The sequence below is a fragment of the Cimex lectularius genome, unplaced genomic scaffold (genome assembly GCF_000648675.2).
Source record: "Cimex lectularius strain Harlan isolate CLEC.00 unplaced genomic scaffold, Clec_2.1 scaffold163, whole genome shotgun sequence".
Lineage (NCBI taxonomy): Eukaryota > Metazoa > Arthropoda > Insecta > Hemiptera > Cimicidae > Cimex > Cimex lectularius.
Genome location: NW_019392826.1, coordinates 1,112,931 through 1,136,728, shown reverse-complemented (window position 1 = coordinate 1,136,728; position 23,798 = coordinate 1,112,931). Strand labels below are relative to the sequence as shown.

Below are 23,798 nucleotides of genomic sequence, written 5' to 3'. Positions count from 1 at the left end.
ATGATTAAAAAGGTCAAATCTAAAAACAAACCACAGTAATGTTGAAAAAGCAATACTAAAGGCCTGTGAAACCAATACAATTAAAAAATACGCCCAACACCCTACAAACTTAAAAAAGAGAGGGTTTTCTAAAAGAGGTGTCTCGTTCTGAAATCATGTCTGTTGGGATGGGTTTATTGCATCCTTCCAGAATGACGATGCCAGTAATGAACATTACAAAAACTTCAGAGCCACACTTTGTAGAAATGTTTCCTCCATGGAAGATATTGCTAAACTTAACTAGATTTTTTATATATTTTTTTTAACTCTCCAACAGGCACCATATATAAAAATTACAGAAGTAGGCTTTTTTTAAATGATAAAATCACAACAAAGTGGCTTCAAAAATAGTAAATTATGGCAGTATGGCGTTTTCTCATGGCATGACTCCATCATCTTCACAGCCGATGGCTCCAATTAAGAAGGCAATGACCGTGAGTTTGTGACCAGAAGAAATAAAGAAATGTAAAAAATGGCACTTGTTGATCCCAGTGTTTTAAAATGTAGAGAAGAAATACTAACCTCTTTTGGCACGATTGGAACAAAAATTCAAACTAAAAATACAATAATAAAGAAACCGCTACATGCCCCTGGAAGGATTAATGGCATGCAGTAGACAAAAACCTCTACTTTTGTCAAACTGTTACTTCAAACAGCGCAAGACATGACATTCAATTGGTAATATAAATTAAAATATATTAAGCATTTTATATACTTTATATTTACATCAAATACTGTTATTATTATTATTATTATTATTGAAGATACAACGTCCAAGGTGGTATATAGGAAATAAACTATAACCGTATAAGTTCAATAATAAAAAAAACAAACTAACAAATTTTTTTTCGTGTTGCCAATAATGCCAAAACTGTACTTTGGCAAACCTTATGTATAAACTTAAATATTTAACTTTGCACACACTTAAAAACAGCGAGTAACTATTTTTATTTACATTTCATATAAAGCAAGAAAGGCATATTTTAAAAATTTATACAAAAATATTTTAAAACTGGAAAACTTTTCTAGATTTTCTTTAAAAATTCAGGTTATGTACACATTTGAACATATCAAATCGGAAAATGAGGGAAGTGTAAAATTTCCTAATCCTGATAATCGTATATTTATTAAAAATAAATTGAACCTATGTTCTTGATCTTCCCATGAAATTCCCACAGGCTACATCCATATAACATATTTAAAAACTTTCTTATTATATACAACCGTTAATAAGTTAACAATTAATTTATAAGACTATTTACACCCCAAATATGAGAAAGCTGCTCTCCTTAAAAGGTAAAAACATAGATATATGTTGAAACCTATTCCATTTCTGTTGTCGTCTGAAATCTGAAACCGAACCAAAACAGAATTGTCCATTTTAATTTCCAATTGATACAACTACGTGGTGCAACATTACTTGTCCAATTCTAGAGCAGCGTATTGCTCTTCATCGACTTCTGTCATCATGAGGTTTCCGTCTGGTAGCAGAAGAACAACTCTCCTTGGACCACCTTAAAAATAATAGCATTGATTTGTAAATAATACTTGCTGTAAACTACTTTTTTTTATAAAATAATTTTATTCATTATTTATAAATTGTTAACTCTGCTGACAGCAAAGCCAAATCAAATAATTTTGCAATAGTAATCACTTTTGAAGCACTGTCTCTAACCACACTGCTTGCTTCATCTTTATCAAGTTGTGGGAGATTGGTTACAGGCTGTAAACGGGCAATACTTTGAAAGCAATAAATTGTTTTAAGACTTAATAGTTCAATAATAACAACCCTACACTAAAGGGGGAAAAGTGACCACCGAAGATTAATTAGAGTAGTATGTATGTATATATGTAATTGAAATTTTTAATAATTTTCCTAAAATTACTATTGTTTTCACTTAAAGAGGAAACATAAAAAATATGTACTTTTCTTGTCATTATATGTTATTAAGATTTATTTCTTTTTCTCACCTCCTGGTGCAGGTTCACCGGCTTCGACCAGTTGGGCAACAAGCTGTGACTGCCCGTCTTCGCTGCCGTCTTGGCCTTGTACTTCAAGGCTAAGAAGTTCGCCATCTTCACTTTCCTTGACGTAAAACTGTGTTTCTTCACCTTCCGTGCCCAATATGTTCACCTGGAAGAAGCCAATTAGTTTCTAATAAAGCAAAAACTAGGAGAATTCACAATACCCCTTCCAGCTGGGCGACTGTGTCAGAATAGGTGGAACCAAGTGCTAACACTGCTGCGTTTTCATCTCCATTTTCTCCTGTTGTCACATAAACGCATTGTTGGCCGTCTTCTCCAGAAACAAGAAGAGTATTGTTCAACTCCGCCTTCGATACCTAAAAATAACATTTTATAATTTTAAAAAAAATCCAGTTTTTTGTTTTGAAATTAGTTTTATAAGCTTAATTACTTTATAAAGAAGTCCATCTTCCCCTGTAATGGTCACAAACTCACTGTCATTGTCTTCTTCTTCCTGTATAGATTTCTTAGGTGATATAACAATAGAGCCAGTCGTCCTGTTGAAAATCAATCAATAAATATAAACGGTTTTAAAAAAATCTGTTATAATAGATACCAACCCAGGTCTCCCCAGTGTTTTTTTGAGTATTGTGTTATCCTTCGTGCTGTTCACTCTGGACAAGAAAGGCTGATCTTCCTTCTGCTTGATCAACGTAGAGGGCTGGAGGAGAAAGAAAACAATTCAGGGGAGTAAAAACAATAACCGGGCGAAGGAAATAGAAAGGCAATGTCGTTGGTGGGCGAGCTTACCTTTTCGGGTTCCTCCTGCTTGATCACGACTGGCGAAGGCGGGGGAGTCGGCTCGGGCGTCCTCTCTCCTTCCGCCTTCGATAGTACTTTGCCTGTTTCGGGGCAAAGTGTAAGTGGCCTAGGGGGACTTTCGGGTTCAATGGGAGGGAGATCTGTAAGGAGGCGAAAAACAAACTTCCCTTAAATATCAATTTTCAAACTTGAGAAAAAATCAAGTTATAGTTTTAAAATTCAACTAAATTTCAGCCAAACTAATAAAAATTATTAATTTAATTTTATAAGAAATAAAAATAATTTTAAAAAATTATGATGACTATATTTTTAAAATTTAATTTAAACCACCACAAACACATTTTATTATTATGGTTCTACAATTTGGAATAAACCCAGAAATATTTCCTCCTACTGACAATGAAGCATTCAACAAAGTATTTGATAAAAGGATTTCCTGATCAAATAATAATAGAAAATAATACCAAACAGTGATTGGAGCTTATAAAAATTATTTTTAACAAAATTAACAATAATCCATATATTTATTTATTTAGTAGTCATAATTGACCATATTACTTATTATTAATTATACTTTTTATCAAATGTCTTGGTTGAGATGAAAAAGCTAATGTCACGAGGGGGATTTGAACATGACCTTTGGCTTGTGATGAGGAGTTGGTGTCCAGTGGATCGAAGTCATGATTGCTCAAGTGGTTCGAGCAGTGGCATATTTACCAGAAGGTCGTGGGTTTGAATCCCGGCTCATGACACTAGGTTTTCCATCTCAACCAAGACCTTAGTTAAAAAGTATAATTAATTTAAATAATTAAAAATATAAAAAAATTCGAGAGTGAACATAGGCAACGTTTTATGGTAGCCAGAAGGATATCTAGAGAGATAACCTAAATAAATAATTTAATTAATTTGGTTATAAATTATTGTTCAGATATTCCATATAAATTATTTGTGAAGTTAATAATAATTTTTTAAGACTTCAATACAAGACTAGCATAAAAATATTTTTGCACCCCTCACGTGATCTCAACCCCTTTCACAAAATCTTTTTGAAATGCCTCTATGTCAGAACTTTTAAGTAAAGTGGAATTTTATTTGGATTACCCGCTGGGAAATCGTCTGGGATGCCGGGGTCAGAATCAGACGACTGAGACTCCTGGGCCATATCCCTGAATATACTATCCGCGTCTTTGTCCTTCCCTTTGCTTCCGATACTATCAGTATCTGAGACTAAAATTGAGGCAAAATTAATACCTATTGACGGCAAGCGAGTTTTATGTCTTACTTGAGTTATTGGGTGGGCCACCGATGGTGATGCCACCCCTTCCCTTAAAACCGCCTCTCGCCGGAAAACCGCCCCTACCAATTTTACTTCCCAACACTCGCCTTTCTATTTCCAAAGCTTTTTTCTACAACCAATAGAGAATTAGTTCGCATCGTGAAATATTAATTGGGTGGAAGGGGGTCCTACCTGTGGCTCTTGGGTAACTGTCGTCTTCAACGGTAATTTCGGCTTCACTGACGGTGTCACGTTCACATTAGACCTTGCAGCAGCAGACCCACTATGAAGTAGCCTTGAATTAAAATAAAAATAGAACCTCTCTTTAAATTTATGATGTTCTTCTAATTTACACTTTGGAAGTGATGCTTAATGATTAAGATTGCTTAATGAAAATTTTCTGCTTTGAATAAATTCACGTTTTAAACTAATATTTGAAGGAATTATTTTATCCTTACATTTTAATCACTGTTTTGTGTTACTTTATAACTTTATAACAAATTAATATATTAAATTTATCATGCTATTACTGACCTTGTATTTGGATTTGTAATTTTGATGTTGCCTGGTGGCCGCGAGGGCCTTCCAATGCCTCTTTGGATGACAGTGTTCGAGTTGCCTCCTCGGCCCATGTTTGTAAGAGTGTTTTTACGTAAGATGCCTGTCCTCTGGATACCCGTCGTGTTCTGGTTTTGCTTATTCAGCATTACCACACTACCGGAGGTGATCGTGGATGTCATGGCAGGCTTGGGCGCTATCGCCGTCACTTCTTTGACTGGGCCTTGCTTAAGTGAAAGGGCTTTCGAGGGTGAGACGGAGTCCAACTTGATTATGCCTGACTTATTGGACATTATATAAACTCCAGAAGACAAGTTTGGAACCTGGGATGGGTCGACTTTGACAACTCCTTTTGCATTTGCTACCAATACCTAAAAACAAATTTAACAGAACTTCATACTCAGGCTTAAATGTAAATAGGGATGGCTATGGATCATCTTCATAGCTCTTTCTCTTTATCTACAGGTGTCCTGTACCATATTCAGTTTTGCCTTTACTCCCTCAACTTAGAGGGATTGAAAATTACAGAACTATAAACAAAAAGTTATTGTCCTATCAAAATAATTTCCTACCCCCTCTCCCCACAACCCTCAGGAATTTCTCGTTCTCCTGATAAGGACAGACAATTCGGGCAGCTTGCCCTTTCTTCTCTTTGAACGTTAAAAACTTGTTCAAAGAACCATGATTTAATGGACAATGTGCATGGGCAAGAGCTAAATCTTGTTAAACCTTTTTTGAAAAACAAGTTCAAATTTAGTTCAGAAGGCTTACTTATCAGCAAACAGCTCATACAGGAAACTTGAGCAGAAACAAAGCTGTGGCTGATTAATTGGAAACTGCAAAGAACTCAACACCTTTAAAAGTAAAAATATCTTATGTGGAAACAAAATTTCTCATTTCAAGACTCTTGAATCCTATTAATAAATCCCTTGTTTATTTTGCTGAACTTTTAACAACTGACTTTTCTGGAAGCCCTTTTTCTTTGTCAGAGTTCAGTAATGTTGGCCTTAAAAACAACAAATCACCCCCCTGACAGAATTCCTTAGGAATTGTACAAATATGCTCCTCCACCATTCCTTGATCATCTATTTTTCAATTCAATATTTGATTCTGGCCTTACTCCCTTTCCATTTAGTAAATCTATCATTTTCCCTTTATATAAGAGCAGTGATGTTAACAATGTTAATAATTACAGGTAAATATCTTGTCTTAACTCTATTGCCAAAATCTTTTCGGCCTTGCTCCTATCCCGCGAAGAGTCCTTTGCAGTAAAAGATTCTGAGCGTGTTTCAGATGGCTTTTCGAAAGGGTTTTTCGACAATAGATAAATTGTTTGTATAATCACACATAATTAATACCAAGTTGGCCACCCCTAAACAAAAAATGTATTGCTTTTTTACAAATTTGAAAGCAGCCTTTGATAGCGTTGATCATCAAGGTCTCCTTTTGAAACTTAACAACTTGGGTTTTTCATCCAAAATATTAACTATGTGTGGTGATTAGTAACAGTTAATCGATTTCTAAATAAATATTAACTATATTGAAATCGCTTTTATCTGAGTCAATGTCCGGGGGGGGGGGGGTGTTTGTGTGTGAGAAGGGCTCTCAGAATATTTTAAAGTTCATGGGGGGGGGTAGGCAAGGGTTCCTGCTAAGTCTGATTCTGTTTGCCTGTTTCTTGATGACCTTCCATCTGTTCTTAAGCGTGGTGTGAGAATACGCAAACGTAACAATAAAAATTCTACTCTATGCAGACGGCATAGTAATAATGGCTGACTTCATGCATGGTCTAGAAAAGAATATAAAGCTATTAGAAGCTTTTTGTGGCCAATGGAATTTAACGGTGAACTTCAACTTCACTTGTTATGGTGTTCAGAAGAGGTGGTAGACTTAAGTTAAGCACTAAGGGGAAAGAATAGAGGTGGTTAATGAGTATAAATATGTTGGATTGCAGTGGACGAATCATTTGAAGAAAAAAGTAACATTAACAAAGTTTGCAATCAACAAGACGTGGTCTTTTTAATCGCTCAAGAGGTCATCCCATTAAAAGTCAAGTATCAATTATTCAACTCAGTGCGCTGTTCAATCCTTGTTACGTTTGCCAAGTATGGGGTTATCAACAATTTGATTCAATAGAAAAAGTTACAAGATATTTTGTCCGTAAATTATTTGCATTACCAATTTCAACCCCAAATTACATGATTTACTCAGAAGCATCACCAAATCCATTATGCATGCACACTTTACAGCTTCACTTCTCATTCATTCTTAAAACGTTACATCTTTCAGGTTCCAGGCTTGTAAAAATAACAGCATTAGAAATCATAAGTCTACGACTTCCTGGTATGCCCATTGGCTATATCTATCCCCTAAGTTCTCCCTAACCACCCCAACCCTTGATAAATGGCTCATTTCAGCTTTGCTATCTGCAATAAAAGAGGATCAAAGAATTGAATGCACGTGCCGTGCTCAATCCTCAGATAATTTTTGTTGTTTAAAGGCCTATCTCCAATCCTCAGATAATTTTTGTTGTTTAAAGACCTATCTCATGCATGTGTTTATTTAATATAAAAGAACAAAATTTCGTCAGTCTTAATCTATCTGAGTTGCGTTGTCTTCTAAAAAACTTCATTGCGAGGTTCTCAATTTGAACTCTGCTCTTTGGATAAGAGGGAGGGATGGAATCTGTTCTCTTTATAACTCGCGGTCAATTGAGACAGAACACTAGCTGAGTGTTCGATTTTAGGAGAGATTCATCTATTACACTTCAGGTCATTCACTCTAGAAACCTAATCATTGAGCTGTTGAATGATTCAATATGGTATGCTTGCTATATACATATGTTATGCTTAATGGGGTACGAGTCTACCCAGGCATTTAACCCCTCGGGTCTTGGTCTCCCCTGCCCTGCGTAATATATGGTATGCTTGCCATGCCTGGAAGTATAGATACCATTTAGTCCAATAATTTATTTTTTAATTTCATAAACACCTTTCCTTCATTAAATACCACAATCATAAAAAAAGTTGATGATCTGGATGAAATACTCATTACTTTTCTGTGTATTTATTTTTATTCTTCTTATGTTTTTTGTTATTTTTATCTTTTTATGTTATTTTTATGTTTTACTATTAATGCATGTATTTCCAGAGTTTTATGTTTAATTTGCAATTTCCATTTAAGTGTGACAATTTACACAAAACAATAATTTAAAATAATAATTTACAAAATTGTATACATATAGTATTTCTATATATCTATTTAAATGTAAATATGTAAAAATAAAAATGTATAGTATTCTAAACAACTATCAAAGTTCAGTTTTGCCTAAAATTAACATTGTCCCACTAGACCCTTTATACAAAATCGTGTAAAATTGGTATATACGCATGGGTTTTGATGTTACAAACTTGGCTGACAATAAAAATTATAGGTTTGTTCCATCACGCATTCAAACCGTTAGCAAACTGGCAGGCGCATGCGCAGTTAGATTTTGGCATTCTTCATGCTCCAACCCCAACTCAAACTGTCAGTTGCATGTTCTATCACATTTTCAGATCAGGTTTTGGTCATCAAAACAGCCCGAGGATTTTATTAGGGACTGGCAGTCAGAGACATGTGCAAATGTTTCCCAGCGCTTTCGCTCTTGTCAAATCGCAAAGTTTTACTCAACAAGGGGCTGGATTAATACATGAAATTTAATTATATATGATATTAAACAAATATCAAAGTAAAAAATGTTAAATATAACTTAGTTATGCATTTTTTTAATAATTTATTTACACATATTACTTGAAAATGTGTAAAAAGGAAGAATATAACAAGTTAATAAAATAAAAAATAAACCTTTAGTTTATTTGAAATAACACATTTTTAAATTTTCATAAATAAAAATGTACCTTTCTAGTCCTAAACAAATTTCTATAAAATGAAAATGCATCCCTCCCCCCAAATATTAAAGAAAGAAACACCAGACCGCATCTCATGATTTCTAAATAATTTTTAATAATCTTCCAAATTTTCATTGATGGATTCTGAAGCGTAAATTGCTTAGGTCTTTCAAATCCGTATCCATTACAAAATAATGGGCACAATGCACACATATATATCTACAAAAAGTCCGTCTCCAATTTCAAACATTTCGATGTTTCTCACCTAAACTGTCGGAGTCCAAGATTATAAGCTAAATAAAATTTGTTAGATAAGCAAAAAATACTTTGAAGTAATATTTTGTAAATTAATTTTTTTAACCAGTTTGTACCTATACTTCCAAGTATGCTGAACATATTTTATAATGGGCCATTTTCCCTTAACAGACACTCAAGTAGTTCCCATGTTAGTCAAAAAGACACTAAATGTAAAAACCACAGCTCCACAAGGCTAGGGCATTCTGCCATAAAATGAAATGCACTATCCGGACTGGGTGAATTGCAAAGAGAACAACCTCTCATTGTCCTGCTGTACCAAACGACCAAAGTTCAAAAAGGGTGAGAATTAAATAAAGTATATACAAAACAATAAAATAAAACAGAAAATACCAAAAATATAATAAAAATAAACAAGCATACAAGTATTGAAAATGAGGACTATAACCAAAATTTTGATAGCTTAATAATAATGAAAGAATAAAACGTAAAAAGTAAATTCTCAATCAATTTGTATCTCTAGCTCCAAGCCATTTAGCACACAAGCGCAGAGAATTTGAGCCATTCAAGTACTGCAATAGTTCACTTCTTGGAGGAGTAAAACAACCAACAAGATGTAAGAGCCAAATCTCACCCAAAATCGAGCACTGCCAAAAAGTGAAACAGTCTCAATGGAAAGAGAATCGCATATGGAGCATATATCGAGTTAACTCTATTCCACACAGCTGAATTTACATGTAAAACCTCACATCCCAGCTTAAAAGCCCACCTTAGTTTACGCAAGGAAAGACCGTCAAAATTAGGCTTCTGAAAATCAAACATGGGTAAAGCTTCTAATTCCTTGTAAAGAGACAAGTGTGTAGATGTTTGAACTCATAAAGTTCTTTGCCCACTAGAATGTATCATACTAGGGACCGTAACCGTACCGACACATGCAAACAAATATTCTTTACATCAGTTAGTATTAGAAAATGCCCACTACACTGTTCCGTCACCGGCGAACACCGTAGCGTGCCATGAACATTCAGTCAACAATCGGCTGCCGAGAATATTTTGCAGGTGTTGGCCCGCTTCGTGTATGACACGTGACCACTGTGCGCATCCGGCCTACTGCGTTGCTGTCCTGTTCCACACAAGTTCTTTTCATTTGACGAAGAGATCTGTGTTTGTGTTCTATTATATTGTGAGTGTTTGTGTCGTAATAAAAATGGAGGTTGAACAACTAATAGAATAGTTGTTGTTACTCGATTTCGTAGAGATTCGTGAATCCAGTAGCGTCTAGTGTTTTTTTTTCCCTCTTCCTCGTCCAAAATATTGGTAATCATGGCCAATTCTCGTATAGATAATTTTCTAATAGCCATATTTTATTTAACCAAGATCACTCGACGCGAAAACAAAAGTTACAAAAAGAAACGTGTTTTTAAAAAAGAAATGTATGACAGCAAAAGCAGGACGGCTACGAAACATTTTTACATACGCGTTACATACCGGTATAGAATGCGGTTCATCCGTTGCAGTGGGCATAGTAGTAACCAGAGCATTTTTTTTTTTTTTTTCGTGCCTGACACGATCCTAGTATGTTACGTTCTAGTGGGCGAAGACCTTAAACAAGTAATCTTCCCGATGATGAGAGGCAATCTTGGCGAGGAGAGCCAAAAAAATGAAAATGCCAATTACAGATGTTTTTCAAGTGTCAATAAGAAAACTAGATTGTATTTGTTAAGTAAAAATTTCCAATTAACAAACCAATAGGAATAAGACTTAATTATTCCAGTGCTGTGATTCTTGAAAACTTTCTGTCTGAAAAAAGAATCACTTTTGTCATGAAAGAGAAATGTTGCTTAAATGTGAAAACAAACACTATGTCAGCTGCTGTTTCCAAATACCAGAGGGCAACATAAATAATTTACGTATCAAGTAACGTTGCACTTTTTCTATTGGCTCAAACTTCTGATACCCCAAACCTGACAGCCAAAACACCGCATGAGAGACAGCATTAAACACACTAAATTTTGCTTTAAATATGAACATAATTCTTATGCAATAATATTGGACAGGTTTTGTTTATAGCCATTTCAGCTGCTGATGTCTTCCTTCATAAACATTTTGACCAAAAAAGTTGAGGCATATTACACAATATACCAATAATAGTTCAACAAGAGGACAATATTACTCATAAATATTTGCACTTAATTTTTAATTAACGTTTTGGTTGAGATAAAACAGTCAGTGTCACAAGCGGGATTCGAACCCACGACCTGAATACGCCGCTGCTCTACCACTTGAGCTATCGTGACTTCAATCCACTCGCACACCAACTCCAATCTCAACCCCACCTTTTGAATTTTCCCTCCTTTTTCCTCCCTTGGTTAGTGTCCGAGTGGATCGAAGTCAATAGCTCAAGCGGTAGACAATCCCACTTGTGACACTGAATTTTTTATCTCAACCAAAACCTTAATTAAAAATTAATTAATTGAAAAGAATTTATTTGGTCAAGCGGACCACGAAACCTAATAAATGTAATATTTGTACTTTTTAACCACCTCTATACATTCACCCCTGAAGTAAAAGCGCTAAGCCTACCACACTTTCTGAACACAATAATTTTGATTTTTGTTAATTAACTGACAGATTCCATTATTCACAATAGGCATCAAACATTTTAATATTCCTCTTAAGCTCCAAAGAAGACTCTGCTAATTCCACATTCGAGAACCTGAGGAAGATCATCTAAAAACAGCCCAAATAATAACGAGCTTAGCACGCACCTTGCTGGACATTGCACTGTACCCTAAAAATTTTGACACTCCATTCTTTCCACGCACACAAGCAGAGGTTGCCAAAAACAAAGATTTGAGGATATTCACAACTTTAAAGGAGAAACGCAAATTGCATAGTTATAAAAATAGGCGTCTACGATCAACGCTATCAAAAGCAGCTGTTAAATGAACAATAAAACAGTAAGTTTTTTGCTTAGGTTTTGCCATTCTCAGACTTATTAGATTCGACAAAACAAATGTTAAGCAACCTTTTCTAAATCCCATTTGGTTTTCAATTAGTAAACCATTAACACTAACAAAGGCTTCCAACCTGTTAAGAAGTAAATCAGAAAAATTCTTAGGTACACTAGCAAGACAAGAAATACCTCTGTAGTTAGAAAGAGTGGTTCAGTATCCGTGCTTAAACATTGAAAAGATAATCGATCCACTAAATGAATGAGGAACCAAACCGGAATCAAAAATATAGTCATAATAAAAATACAGTAGAAGGTCATGGAATTCCAAAGGAGCATATTTAAAACATTCATATGGGATTCTGTCTGGGCCAGATGCCTTATGATCGTTTAGTTTATTAACTGTGAGTAATTATTTTTAAAGAAAATTGACCATCAAGAAAAGAAACACCAATTCCACATAAAAAGATTTGGCTATGCTTATGGGATTCAGGAGCACCTGAAAGTGTTAGGCCCAAGAAGTAGAAATTTGGTTACTAAAAACGAAATTCAGAATATTTAATGACCATTAATTACTGCATTTTCTTAATTGAGATAATCTTCAGGGCCTGGGATTTATGCTGAGTAATTACACATTGATACAATTACACTGAAAACAGACAATTTAAGCAGAGTACAAATACTTTGATTAAACTTAATACTGATAATAAAATTTTTGAATGACGTGTCAGTGAAGTGAATATAGTGTGAACTGTTAAAATTGTACATTTTCTTTGTAGCATGGCTGTATAGTTTTTGATGCCAATAAAAAAAAATAAAATAAAATAAACTACGTGTACATAATTTTATAAATTCATATTCAAATTTATATGTATTTGCTTAATTTAAACAATATTTATAAATCCCAGGCCCTGAAGTTGATCTCAATAAAGATCAAAACATTGGCATGTTTTTCTAACCTACGTCACACCAGACACCATCTCTCGATCTTTAAATAATCTGAAATTCTTGCCTTTAATTCTATGTGCTAACATCCAAAACTCATTAGAATCTTTTATGAGTGATAACTGAGCGGCAGTTTGTGAAAAATGATCCTTTTTCTCTCTCTCTCTTTTTTTTTACAAATATTTTTATAGCACACATTTGCTCTCAACTGAAAATGAATTCTTTTATTTAACTAATAGAACAGCCATACTTGATGCGAGTCATGCCTTGGTTCCATATAGAGAGTGTGTAGGCATGCCGCCAGACTTAAGAAGAGTTCTCGAACACAGTAGCGAGTTTCAGAGTCCCTTGTTTTGCTTTTTAGGGGAAATTGGTTTTTTTTTTTTATTGTATATGATATCGCTTATGTGTTGTGTCTATGTTTCGTCTGAGTGCATGTATTTATTAGCATGAATGGCAAGGGGTGAGGGTGAAATATAACGTCATCATCGCCCTTCGAACGTAGAGAGCGTAAGAGTGTGTGTCCGGGGTCGATGGCGGAATATTTATAAAAGTATTCCATCGACCCCAATCTAGATTAGCTTGAGTATAGGTCGGTGGAGGAATATCAAGTAAGTTTATTTGTATGAATGTAGTGGTTGAAAGTGTAAATAGAATATAGACTTAGTTGGGGGCTGAAATGATGTCAGAAGCCCCAGTAAAAAAAACAAAAAAACAGCTATACTAGAGATTAAACGAACTCACTTGTTGGTTAGCAGGACTAAGCGAGGACACCCTCTTCTCCAGAGATTTCCTATTTAGCATTTCCAGCGCCAATTTTTTCCCATCCGCCTCGTCACCACTAGATTCGAGGCCTAGGACGGCTGCTAGGTTATCCGGGTTGGATGTTCCATTCTGTACGATTCTGTTTCGATTGTAACCTGCTCCTCTGCCTCTAGCTGACTTTTTGATAATTCCACTCATGCCGCCGGCTAGAAAAACCGAAAACCGTTAAACAAAAACCAAGTAGGTATAAATCATATCTATATACCTTTATTGTAATATATGCGGCCTCCTAAGCTGTCTTCACTGTCCGTTTCGAACTCGCTCTTCAGCCTCTTTAATACACCGTCATCCTCATCTTCAGAATCTGTAACTGGAGCTCTCCGTTTTACTGCAAAAAGAAGTAACGTTTTATAAACAAATAATAATAACAAAATAACATTTAGTTTATTTTGTGACATGATTATTTAAAACTTGCTTACATGTTTCAAGTTCAGCATCGTCAGGTTTAATAGACCCACACCATGCCTTAACCTGATTTAAAGCTTTCTGTTTACTGTAACGTACAGGCCGCCTGTAATAAAATATGTGATTAGTACTATATGTTGGAATATGGTAGATTATGCTAACGTTTAAAATAAATTACCCGAATGAATTTAATCCACTGGGCCCGGGTTGCTGCTGAGTCACTTCAGTCTTTTTCGCTACAGCCACATTTGTAGGCTTACTGGCTGGCTTGGATGCAGACTGCTTTGAAAGGCTTTCTTCAAACGCCTTTAACAAGTGCTGGCATGCTTCCAAATTTTCTGCAGGTTCCCAGGTATTTTGTTCACTTTTAAAAGGAGAAAAAAAATTAGAAAAGAAGAAATGGATAATAAGGAGAACAAAAAAACTTACGACGGATAGCCTTCCCATTTCAACAGGTACTCGTATTGCTTCTTCCTTGGATTGAATCGCCTCGATACTATCTTTTCTACTACAAACTCCTCCTCTTGAACTGTGTCCATTCCAATGACGCCCTCCTTGGTGGAAGGCTTGAAACCAAACAATTAGTAAACAACTAAAAACGCCTGAAATGTTGGTTTTGGAAATTAAAAGATCTGATACTCATAAGAGGGCTATTCAACAGAAACAAATTAATACTTCTTATTCTTCTTGTTCTTCATTCTTGACTCACTTTAAGCTTATTTAAATCTTTAATATTAATACTCCCTTTTGCTTTACAATTATTACAATAAACCAACAATGGTTTAAAAAACAAACAAAAAACAGTTTATTTAAATAATAAAACTGCGAGTCGATAGTTAACTTTCAAAACCAACGGGTTCATGCACTACTTTTTCTTTCTTTATCAAACAGTGGGTTAAAGTGTGACAATCCTTTTACCTTAACCCTCAGGAATTTTTGGAAGCTGATTCTTGGAGCTTCAGCTTCAAAGGAATCCTGTAAAACAAGGCCCACATTATTTTCATAAACATGGGCGATAATACAGGAGAAACATCGGTCGGCCTTTGCCCATGGGAGGGAAAATGACCTTTATTTAAATTGAATTGCATTGAACTTGATACACAACAATGACTCGTTGAATCATTAAAAAACGTTTTCCTTGGAAAATTGAAAAACATTTTACATTAAAGCTTTTGATTTTTCTTTCTTTCAAATTTCCTACGATAGCACAGTGTTAAAAAAAAAGAGAACCGATCTAATTTGGGTTTCACAGAATGATATACATGGTAGATAGCACAATGCATTGATGACCCTCCACATCAAAACAAGTTTAAACATTGCTTTTAACTTTTGGAAAGTAAGCCTGCCTTTTATTTTGAGCAAACAATTACAAAAATGCATCAATCATCTATAAAAAATGACGTTTTGATTTTTATTTTATTCCTCGTTAAATTTTATTCTTACACAATTTGAAATTTGAAAATAGTTAAAAGCTATTAGTGGTGCAAAATGGCCAGCTGGCATTTTATACATTAAAAATTATATTCACTAATTTCGTGGTCCGCTTGACCAATTAATACATTACAATTAATTAAGGTTTTTAGTTGAGATGAAAAAAAAGTTAATGGCACGAGTAGGATTCGAACCCACGATCTTCGGCTAGATACGCCACTGCTCTACCACTTGAGCTATCGTGACCTCGATCCACTCGGACATCAACTTCCCATCTCAACCCCACCTTAAGAGTTTTCCCTCCTTTTTGTCATTTTTCAAATGTCGTGTAATCGGATTGGATTCTCGACGACAAATGAAATGGCCTCGGAGAGCTTTAGTGAAGTGTACTTCATATAATTCATTAAATTCACTAATTTCGTGGACCGCTTGACCAATTAATACATTACAATTAATTAAGGTTTTTAGTTGAGATGAAAAACCTTAATTAATTAAAAATTATAATAGATAGAAAGCCAATGATTAAGTAGCTATGTGATTTTAAATTTTATTAGGGCAAAACTTTCCAATCAAGCTATGAATCTTTGTTCTTAATAATTTGTTGAAGAGCAGTCAGGAATTTCCCGATGTTTCGACCTTTATTCGGGTTATCTCCAGGGCTTGGATGAATTACAAAACGTACGTTGATTATAAAAGAATACACTGAGCCAAGTATTTCATATTCACATAAAGTGTGGATATTCTTGTAGTGTAGTACTTGTTTCGTGTGAAATTGTTGTGAAACATCAATTTGTATTCTGCTGTTTTTATATGATTGTGACAAGGTGGAAAACGCGGTTAATCTGGGAAATTTTCTTTGATCGTAACCAGTTTATTTGACTCAAATGAAGTTGAGAATGGGGATTTTCTGGATTGGATTTGTGATTCAGATCCAATGAGCATATGTTTTTTTAATTCACCCAGGCCGTGGAGATGATCCAATAAAAGTCGAAATTTCAGTCAAAAAATGAAAAAAAAAAAAAAAAAAAGTGTTTTTCTTAAACACTTCATTATTGACCGCTCCTCACTTTTTCAAAAAATTATTGAACAATCCATCACTAAAAAACACTTTCTTAATAATTTTTATAAATATGCCTCACCAAATCTGTAAGTTTGTCTTGAGAACTGTCACCATCCTCCAGTTGGTTCCTTATATTTTCTATATCTTCGTGTATTTCTATTTAAAAAAAAATAAAAAATAAAAAAAATAAACAATATAAAAATTATAGATATTGATAAGAGTTGCAATACTTTTGTTGTTTGAGGGTGCAGTTGGCCTGATCTCTTTTATCTCTCCTGCTGGATCTCTCTGGACGAGTTTTCTCATAACAACAGGCTTCCTTCCGTCTTCTTTAAGAATAAATTTTTATTAAAAAACCAAATTTCATTAATTTATTTTTATTTCTAATTGACTCACCTTCATTTGTTTCCATAATGTCGGATTTCTGATTTTCCCCTGGTTTTTTGATAGGTGTCTTCAAGACAGATTCTCCTGTTTTTGAATAGCCGAAGGTGCTGAAATTCATCACCGTCTCCCCTGCGGCGACCCAGGCTTCTCTTATCCGTGAAGGCATTTTGCACCATTTCTGGTACAACTTCCATGAACTTTCCGTAGATGGAGTTCCGGCTGAAAAAGCAAATACGAAAAATCAATTTAGCCTTCCATTTATAATTTGATGGTACTTATACTTGAAAAACCAACTCACTCTTTTGACTTAATTTACTCTGTGCATTTTTCCAGAGGAGGAAAGCCCAGACTTGCGATTTTGTCTCGGCAATGTTCCCATGGAAATTCGACTTTCCCTTACAAATCGGCTTGTGCATTACAAAAGCATCCACAAAATGTACAACTTGGTGACATGATCCACAAACTAAGATGTCAAGCACCCTGAGTTCTTCTTGTGCAACTAAAAACACAAAATATCTTCTTTAATACAATATTATTGTTAAATAATTGTTATAACAAAAAAATAAACCTTTCATGTCTTCCATGTTGACTTGAGGGTTGGATTCTTCAGGCACTTCAGATTCAGTTTCAGTTTCGTGCTCATGCTCATTTTCTTGCTCAGGCTCATGCCCTGGCGTGACTTCAGGCTCAGGCTGTAAGTCATGTACAGGGCCGAGCTCGACATTTGTGATGATTGGTTTCAAATCATCTTGAGGGAGCGGGAGCGGGAGATCCTTTGGTTCAAGCAGATTCTCAATGTCAACTGTGCTAACAGCCGATGAATCGAGGTTCGGCATGTCCTTCATCTCCTCGACTTCTTTCAACACCTGCTCCTTGACTTCCGAGAGGATGAGATCATTCTCAAGCAAGTCAGGCTTGGACCCCTCACTCATCGTCGGTACGATCTGTAGGCCCTTGGGTAATTCCTCTTCTACCTCCATGGGCTTTTCCGGTTGCGTGTCTGTAGAAATCTGCTCGGGTTCGACATGAGGAGGTGCCTGTCCTTCGCCATCCTTTTGGAAAATCTCCAAACTGATATCACCCACCTCCTGACCCACGTCTGTTACTATAGCTGAAAACAATCAAATCATTACTTTAGTATTTTTAAATTTATCTTAAAATCACCCAAGGATTTTATTTCAGTGGTTTCATGAGAAATGTAACAACAAACGTTTTTGCAAGGTTCTATGGCAGAATTAATGTTTAAATAAAAACTGGTCTAAAGTGACAAGTATTAAGAAAATAAAAAAGGTAAATTTTAATTCTAACAAATGAGGCAATTTAAATGAAATTTTATATTTTTGTGTGTAGAAAAGACAACAATGAATATGTTTTAAAAAGTTACATCAAATTTAAAAACACGTTTTGCATCATTTTCAAATGGTTCATTGTTTCTGGTTTAATTTTTGTACAAATGACTATGTTATTAATTTTATATTTTGTGCAATATTGTGAGATAATAGACGACCATCTCTGATCATTCTGGCCTGCCTATTATTGACGGTTTTGTTTGACAGCCCCAATTCCTTTAGCTGGCTTTATCAGTTGTTGGTCTTTCTTTTTATGTACTTAATCCCTTTCACCAGTAATACAATACTTTATATTGTTCGTTACAATTTAAAAGAGGAAATTCAATACCTGACAACAAAATATTTACCATGGGTAGTAACATTTTGCTACACTCTACTAGTGTTTTCTAATGCAATAATAAATAAGTCATCATCAGAAACTAATTCTTTTGAGACTCAGCAAAAAACACTCGATAAATTTTTGCCTTAAAAATCCTTACAAGTGTCTTAAACAATAGACAAAAAGTTTGTCATATTCCCCTTGAAAAACAATTCTTGAGATATCTTGTACTGCTGGATCTAAAGGGCTGGAATTTTGATAGTGCATTCATATAATGACATGGGTAGCTGTTAAGAAAGGAATTTTTGAAATTCCATCCCCATCTATATACACAAAACAATTCCTTGACTGACTGTCAAACAACACACAGACCAAACCCTCGGAGCTGAAATTTTAACTTGCTGATTATAATGACATGGACAGCCGCTAAGAAAGGATTTTTTAAATTCCCAGTTTATCTTCTAGATATATAAAACAGTTCTGTACTGACTAACAGACAATGCACAGACCAAACCGCTGGATCAAAAGGGCTAAAATTTTGACTGTGCATTCCTTTTCCATACTAGCACTCTGCATCACATTAGAAAGGTACATTAAAACAGAGTTTTGAACAGTCAAAGCAGCGGGTAAAAGCTAGTACTAGAATAATTGCGAATAAAAAACATTTATAAATAAATAAATTATTTAATAATCCTGCCAAATGATCTTGCCAGAATACTTGCACTATTTCTCTTTTTATTTTGGCATGAAGTTTGCCAATTGATAGTATTATTAAAATTACTCTTTTTTTTTTATTCCTTTTTACAAATAAAACAATACATAATACACAATTCATTAGACTTTTTTTTAAAATGTATTAAGTTATTTTTAGCATTCTCTTTCAGGTAAGTCATGCAGTAATTCTAGACCCTTGGGGCAAAACTGGATAAGTCAAAAAACACAATATTTCACGATTGCAATCTATAAATTTATACCTTTGGCATACTCTTATAGTCAAGTTTTGTAATAATTTTTTTGGTTATTGTGCTCCCATTTCATCAAATTGGATTTAGTTGCCCTAATAAATTTTTTAAATTTAATTATACCTTGACTTTTTGGTACTGGTAATTTGGGCACTTGCTGATTATCGTACCGTCACTAATGCAGTTATTCATGTACACCTTCAATTTTCTTAGCGGGTAAAATGGGATGTCAAGTTAAAAACCACCATACTTTAAGCGGCCCATAGACGGTCAATATTATTGTACAATATAGATTGCACAATAATTTGACGGTTGCCCCTTAACGTTCACTAATATTGTACAAAATTTTGTTTGTGCAATATTTTCCACTTGTTGATACTTCACAAACTGACTGATATTGCTCAATAATGCCAACAGACGGTGCAATATTTTCCAGGTTGTACAATATATTTTCAACTTTTCGTCTATCATGCAATGTATTGCATAAACTTTCAATATCGTCTACACACGATCAATTAAATTGCACAACCCAAAATATTGTGCAATAATATTGATCGTCTATGGACCGCTTAACAAGTGAGATAACAGCAACCTAGACAAATATTCAGTAGAACATAGTTAAATACATTTAGTCTATTTCAGTATATGATTTATTCAGTGGAACTAAGGTGGCTAAGTGGTTAAGGCGCCCGACTCGTATTAGCAACATTAGCAGTTCTGGGCTGGAATCCCAGCAGAACCCATGTCTTTTTAATTGATCATAGTATGAAAAATGTATCGTAAAGTGGTTTGACCCTCATCTGCTATGTCAAACGGGTATTTGGATGTTAATCCCTCCTGTACGATAAGAATTACTTTAATTTTATATGTTATTCAAGTTTACAAATATACGAATAGTCAAGGGGAATTATCAAAATGTTAACATATCTTTTCAAGATGTGTAAAAAGGTACATTACATTTAAAATGAAATAGTTTTTCTTCTTGACAATGTCAGGCCTAAAAACTTACTGGAATATGGTTTTATCTCATTTTACCAAAATTTGACTTATTCAGTTTTGCTCTGAGGGTGAATTCATAACAACGAAATGAACAATGAACAGAAACAACGAAATGCCGAATGAATTTGTCAATATTTCTTTTAATGTGTCTACTTTGAGATGGAACCTCATCATGGACTGTTTGGGTAAATTAATTGTGTATGTATTTATTTAAACAATCCAGAACGAATTTGTCAATTTTTTACTTTCAATCAGAGAATAAAAGAAATAAATGCCAAAGTTACTCAAATAAAGATGACGCAAAGTTGAAACGTGTTTGAGTTAGTGTATCAGCATCAATCAGTTAACATGTTCACAGACCAACAACCACAAGAATTTAAAATCCAAATGCTTAGTTTTCTCTTAGGTTTGTCATCAACAATGATTTTAAATCTTAAGTAACTATTTTAATGTTAAACTTGGTACAGTTGTAATCCGTACAATCCTTTTTAAAAAGATGGTTCCTGCTGTTGCTTGGTTGTCACAATTGTAAAATACTTTTTCAATTAATTAATCTTTATGTAAGGTATTGGTTGAGATGAAAAAGTCAATGCCATGAGTGGGATTCGAACCCACGACCTTCGGCTAAATATGCCGCTGCTCTACCACTTGAGCTATCATGACTTCCGATTCATGAAGTCACGATAGCTCAAGTGGTAGAGCAGCAGCATATTTAACCGAAGGTCATGGGTTCGAACCCTGCTCGTGGCCTTGACTTTTAGGGATGGTTATCTCTTTTAGGGATGGTCTTTATCTCAACTAATACCTTACATAAAGATTAATTAATTGAAAGATGTTATTTGGTCAATCGGACCACGAAATATAATGGATTGTAAAATACTGTGTAACTTCATTAATGAGGGTAAACAAAACAAATTTATTTAATCTGATAAAATTTCTAAACGCATTTTAATTTTCTATTTCATGTATTGACTGCATTAATGATTGTAGTTTTGCTGTTCAAATGACATAAAAAGACTAAAAGCTTAACTATTTCTTAGATTTGGTATCAACATGATAATACACTGATGGACAAAATTAATGCACCACTGTTAAATTTTAATTTATTTAGGTTTATTCATATTTTGCATACCAAAAATAGGCTTGGCTGTAAAAACAAGACATTTAAAAAAAAATTTATTACCTAATTCTAAAAAAAATTAATCGAGTTAAAAAAAAGTAAAAATACTTTTTTCTCCCCTTTAATACTGAGTATTTCCACCTCTGGGATGAATCACATCCGTTAAACGTGTTTGCATTCCTTGGAAAAGATTTCTGGTAAAGTCCAGAGGATGGTTAGGCATGGTTCTGGAATCCGAATCTGGAATGGAGGAATTCTTTCCCCTTCATCAAGAACAGCCATTTCCAACTCTTCTAGAGTGTTAAGACCTGGGTTTTGCCACCGTACTCATCGCATAAGTTGGTCCCAAATGTGTTTGATTGGGACTTCGAGGTGGCCATACCAAGCACTCAATTCCAACCTCATTTAGGTAGCCGATCTGTGATTATGTCTTGTAATTATCACCGGATTTTCCTTGCACAACTAATTCGATGCGAGCGTTCAAATAAATGCCACTCAGAACATACAAGACACACTGTGGAATGCCACCTGATGAGCCATACATCATGGGGCATACCTTTCTCCTGAGTGCCTCCATATGAAATTATGTCCATCTGATGATTTGAGGCAAATTCTCGCCTGTAAAAAGAACATGTCGCCAATCTTCCAATGTGTGAATTGAAAAGGGAAGGTCCACAAACCGAGAGTCGGGCCCTGAGGTTATTTGCATTAAGTCTTCTTCTTACAGCCATGGAGGAAATCGAACCTTTTGGATTGTCTTATCAGATTCTTATCTCATTTCCCTTAATGATGTGGTTCCTAGAGATTGATGATGGTCCATATACGTTGGTTGACCCCGTTCTGGCCTTCAAGTAGGAAGCCCCGTTTCTTTGAAGCGCCATAGAACCCTTCCTATTGTTTTCGACTTCACGCAGGCTGTAGTAATGTTATGTCCCTGACACTCATACTCACTCAAATGCCTGACGGAGCGATGAAAAAAGGTTTAAGAAAATATCAAATGAAATCAACGACGGAAAACAATTAACTGAAAGCAACCTTTAGACGCAGCAGAACAGTGGGCGTAATGCTACTTTCTGTGCAAATGGGATTAATCAGTACAAAAGTAAACAAAGCATTATTTATGTTTATTTTGACTGCGATAGCTCCTAATTACCTGTAACTTATGTACAAAGATAATGGATTTAATTTTAAACTAAATAAATTGAATGGTGCTTTAAATTTGTCAATCAGTGCAAACTTTTGTTAAATGTCAAAAGACATGTTCTTTTATTTTGAGATGTTCACTTCTTTATCAATATTTGGAAAATGTGAATAAAATAAAATGTAACGAAAAGTGATAATAAGAAATTTGAGTTAAGAGGAGGTTGTTGATGTGTTTGTTTGGTTGAAAGGATGTTGATTGTGTAAAGTCGGAAAACCGCGCTTTTTCTAGTTTTGAGGTCAAGACAAAGTCGAGTCGGCGGCCAGCCGCTGTCGATCCTCCACGTGTAATTCTCGATACGGGTACAAATCGTAAATAAAACTCACCTCCAACCTCTCCTCCTTCGGTCGAGTTCATGTTCGACGGGCCGGCAGCATAAAGACGAGATCAAAACGTTGACATGAGCTGGTCCGCGGTTTTAGGTTAGCACGGTTTTCTGCAAAACAGACAAACGCACAACTTCATATGAATTTCTGTTTATGAGGTTTATCGTAGGCGAGGGGGCGAGCGGAGGGATGTTTGTTTTCCTAAATGAAAGTACCTTCGCACGGGAAAACGATTACTCTCGGAAACAAGGGAGGTTTTAAACGGGAGGTCGAATAAAGGCCCATGGCTTTTTAAATCGCGACCCGGGGCGAAAATCAGCCGCAGAAGAAACAAAACGAACACCGTCGAACAGGTCGAGACTCAGCCGACGATTTTTCCGTCGAAACGATTTTCAGCCGATTGGAAAATTCTGGCTAGTCAACGCGTCGGGAAGGCGGATCGCGATACATGGCGCAGGCAAGGGGATTTCGGCCCCCTCCGCTCCCCTCTGCAAAAATAATCTGAATGTTTCTTTTACCAGTGTCTTCCGGCGAGCTGGGCCGAGTCGCTGGCGTGCTTTTTTAAATAAATCCACGTGAAATCTGACTGAGACGAGCCACAGTAGAGAAATACGCGATGAAAGGGCGAAAAAGCGTCGTATCAAGCGATCCCAGCGCGCGACTGCGCCGCTCGACGACGAGCGCAACTAGCGGACCGAGCCCTTTGGCGCT

At 35.3% G+C, this 23,798-nt stretch overlaps 1 protein-coding gene across 6 annotated transcripts; it reads right to left on the bottom strand.

The window, feature by feature from the left end:
* Positions 1 to 737: 737 nt before the first annotated feature.
* Positions 738 to 23,750, bottom strand: LOC106668253. Of its 6 annotated transcripts, none has more exons than XM_014396827.2 (24): positions 23,606 to 23,750; positions 23,088 to 23,197; positions 17,380 to 17,922; positions 17,110 to 17,310; positions 16,821 to 17,030; positions 16,655 to 16,753; positions 16,504 to 16,580; positions 14,852 to 14,908; positions 14,363 to 14,499; positions 14,112 to 14,297; positions 13,948 to 14,039; positions 13,734 to 13,856; positions 13,448 to 13,674; positions 4,637 to 5,031; positions 4,295 to 4,397; positions 4,109 to 4,232; positions 3,928 to 4,053; positions 2,815 to 2,966; positions 2,625 to 2,725; positions 2,456 to 2,561; positions 2,229 to 2,381; positions 2,011 to 2,173; positions 1,460 to 1,553; positions 738 to 1,389 (listed from the first exon to the last, which is right to left on the bottom strand). In XM_014396827.2, the coding sequence occupies exons 2-24, from the start codon at positions 23,116 to 23,118 to the stop codon at positions 1,362 to 1,364; spliced, it is 3,528 nt and encodes a 1,175-aa protein (XP_014252313.1). In that variant the 5' UTR covers positions 23,119 to 23,197; positions 23,606 to 23,750; the 3' UTR covers positions 738 to 1,361. The 6 variants fall into 6 exon arrangements, with proteins under 6 accessions (XP_014252313.1, XP_014252322.1, XP_014252330.1 ...); XM_014396836.2 differs by lacking the exon at positions 23,606 to 23,750 and adding an exon at positions 23,303 to 23,566; XM_014396844.2 differs by lacking the exon at positions 23,606 to 23,750 and having other exon boundaries at positions 4,295 to 4,385; positions 23,088 to 23,567.
* Between the last annotated feature and the right edge of the window lie 48 nt (positions 23,751 to 23,798).

Bases quoted from the DNA above. Each gene is read 5' to 3' on its own strand.
- LOC106668253 (XM_014396827.2), bottom strand. From the start codon at position 23,118: ATGAACTCGACCGAAGGAGGAGAGGTTGGAG. The intron at 2,174-2,228 runs GTATTGTGAATT...GGCTTCTTCCAG, and splicing joins CAGTCGCCCAGCTGGAAGGG to GTGAACATATTGGGCACGGA. The intron at 1,390-1,459 runs GTAATGTTGCAC...GTTCGGTTTCAG, and splicing joins GCTGCTCTAGAATTGGACAA to ATTTCAGACGACAACAGAAA.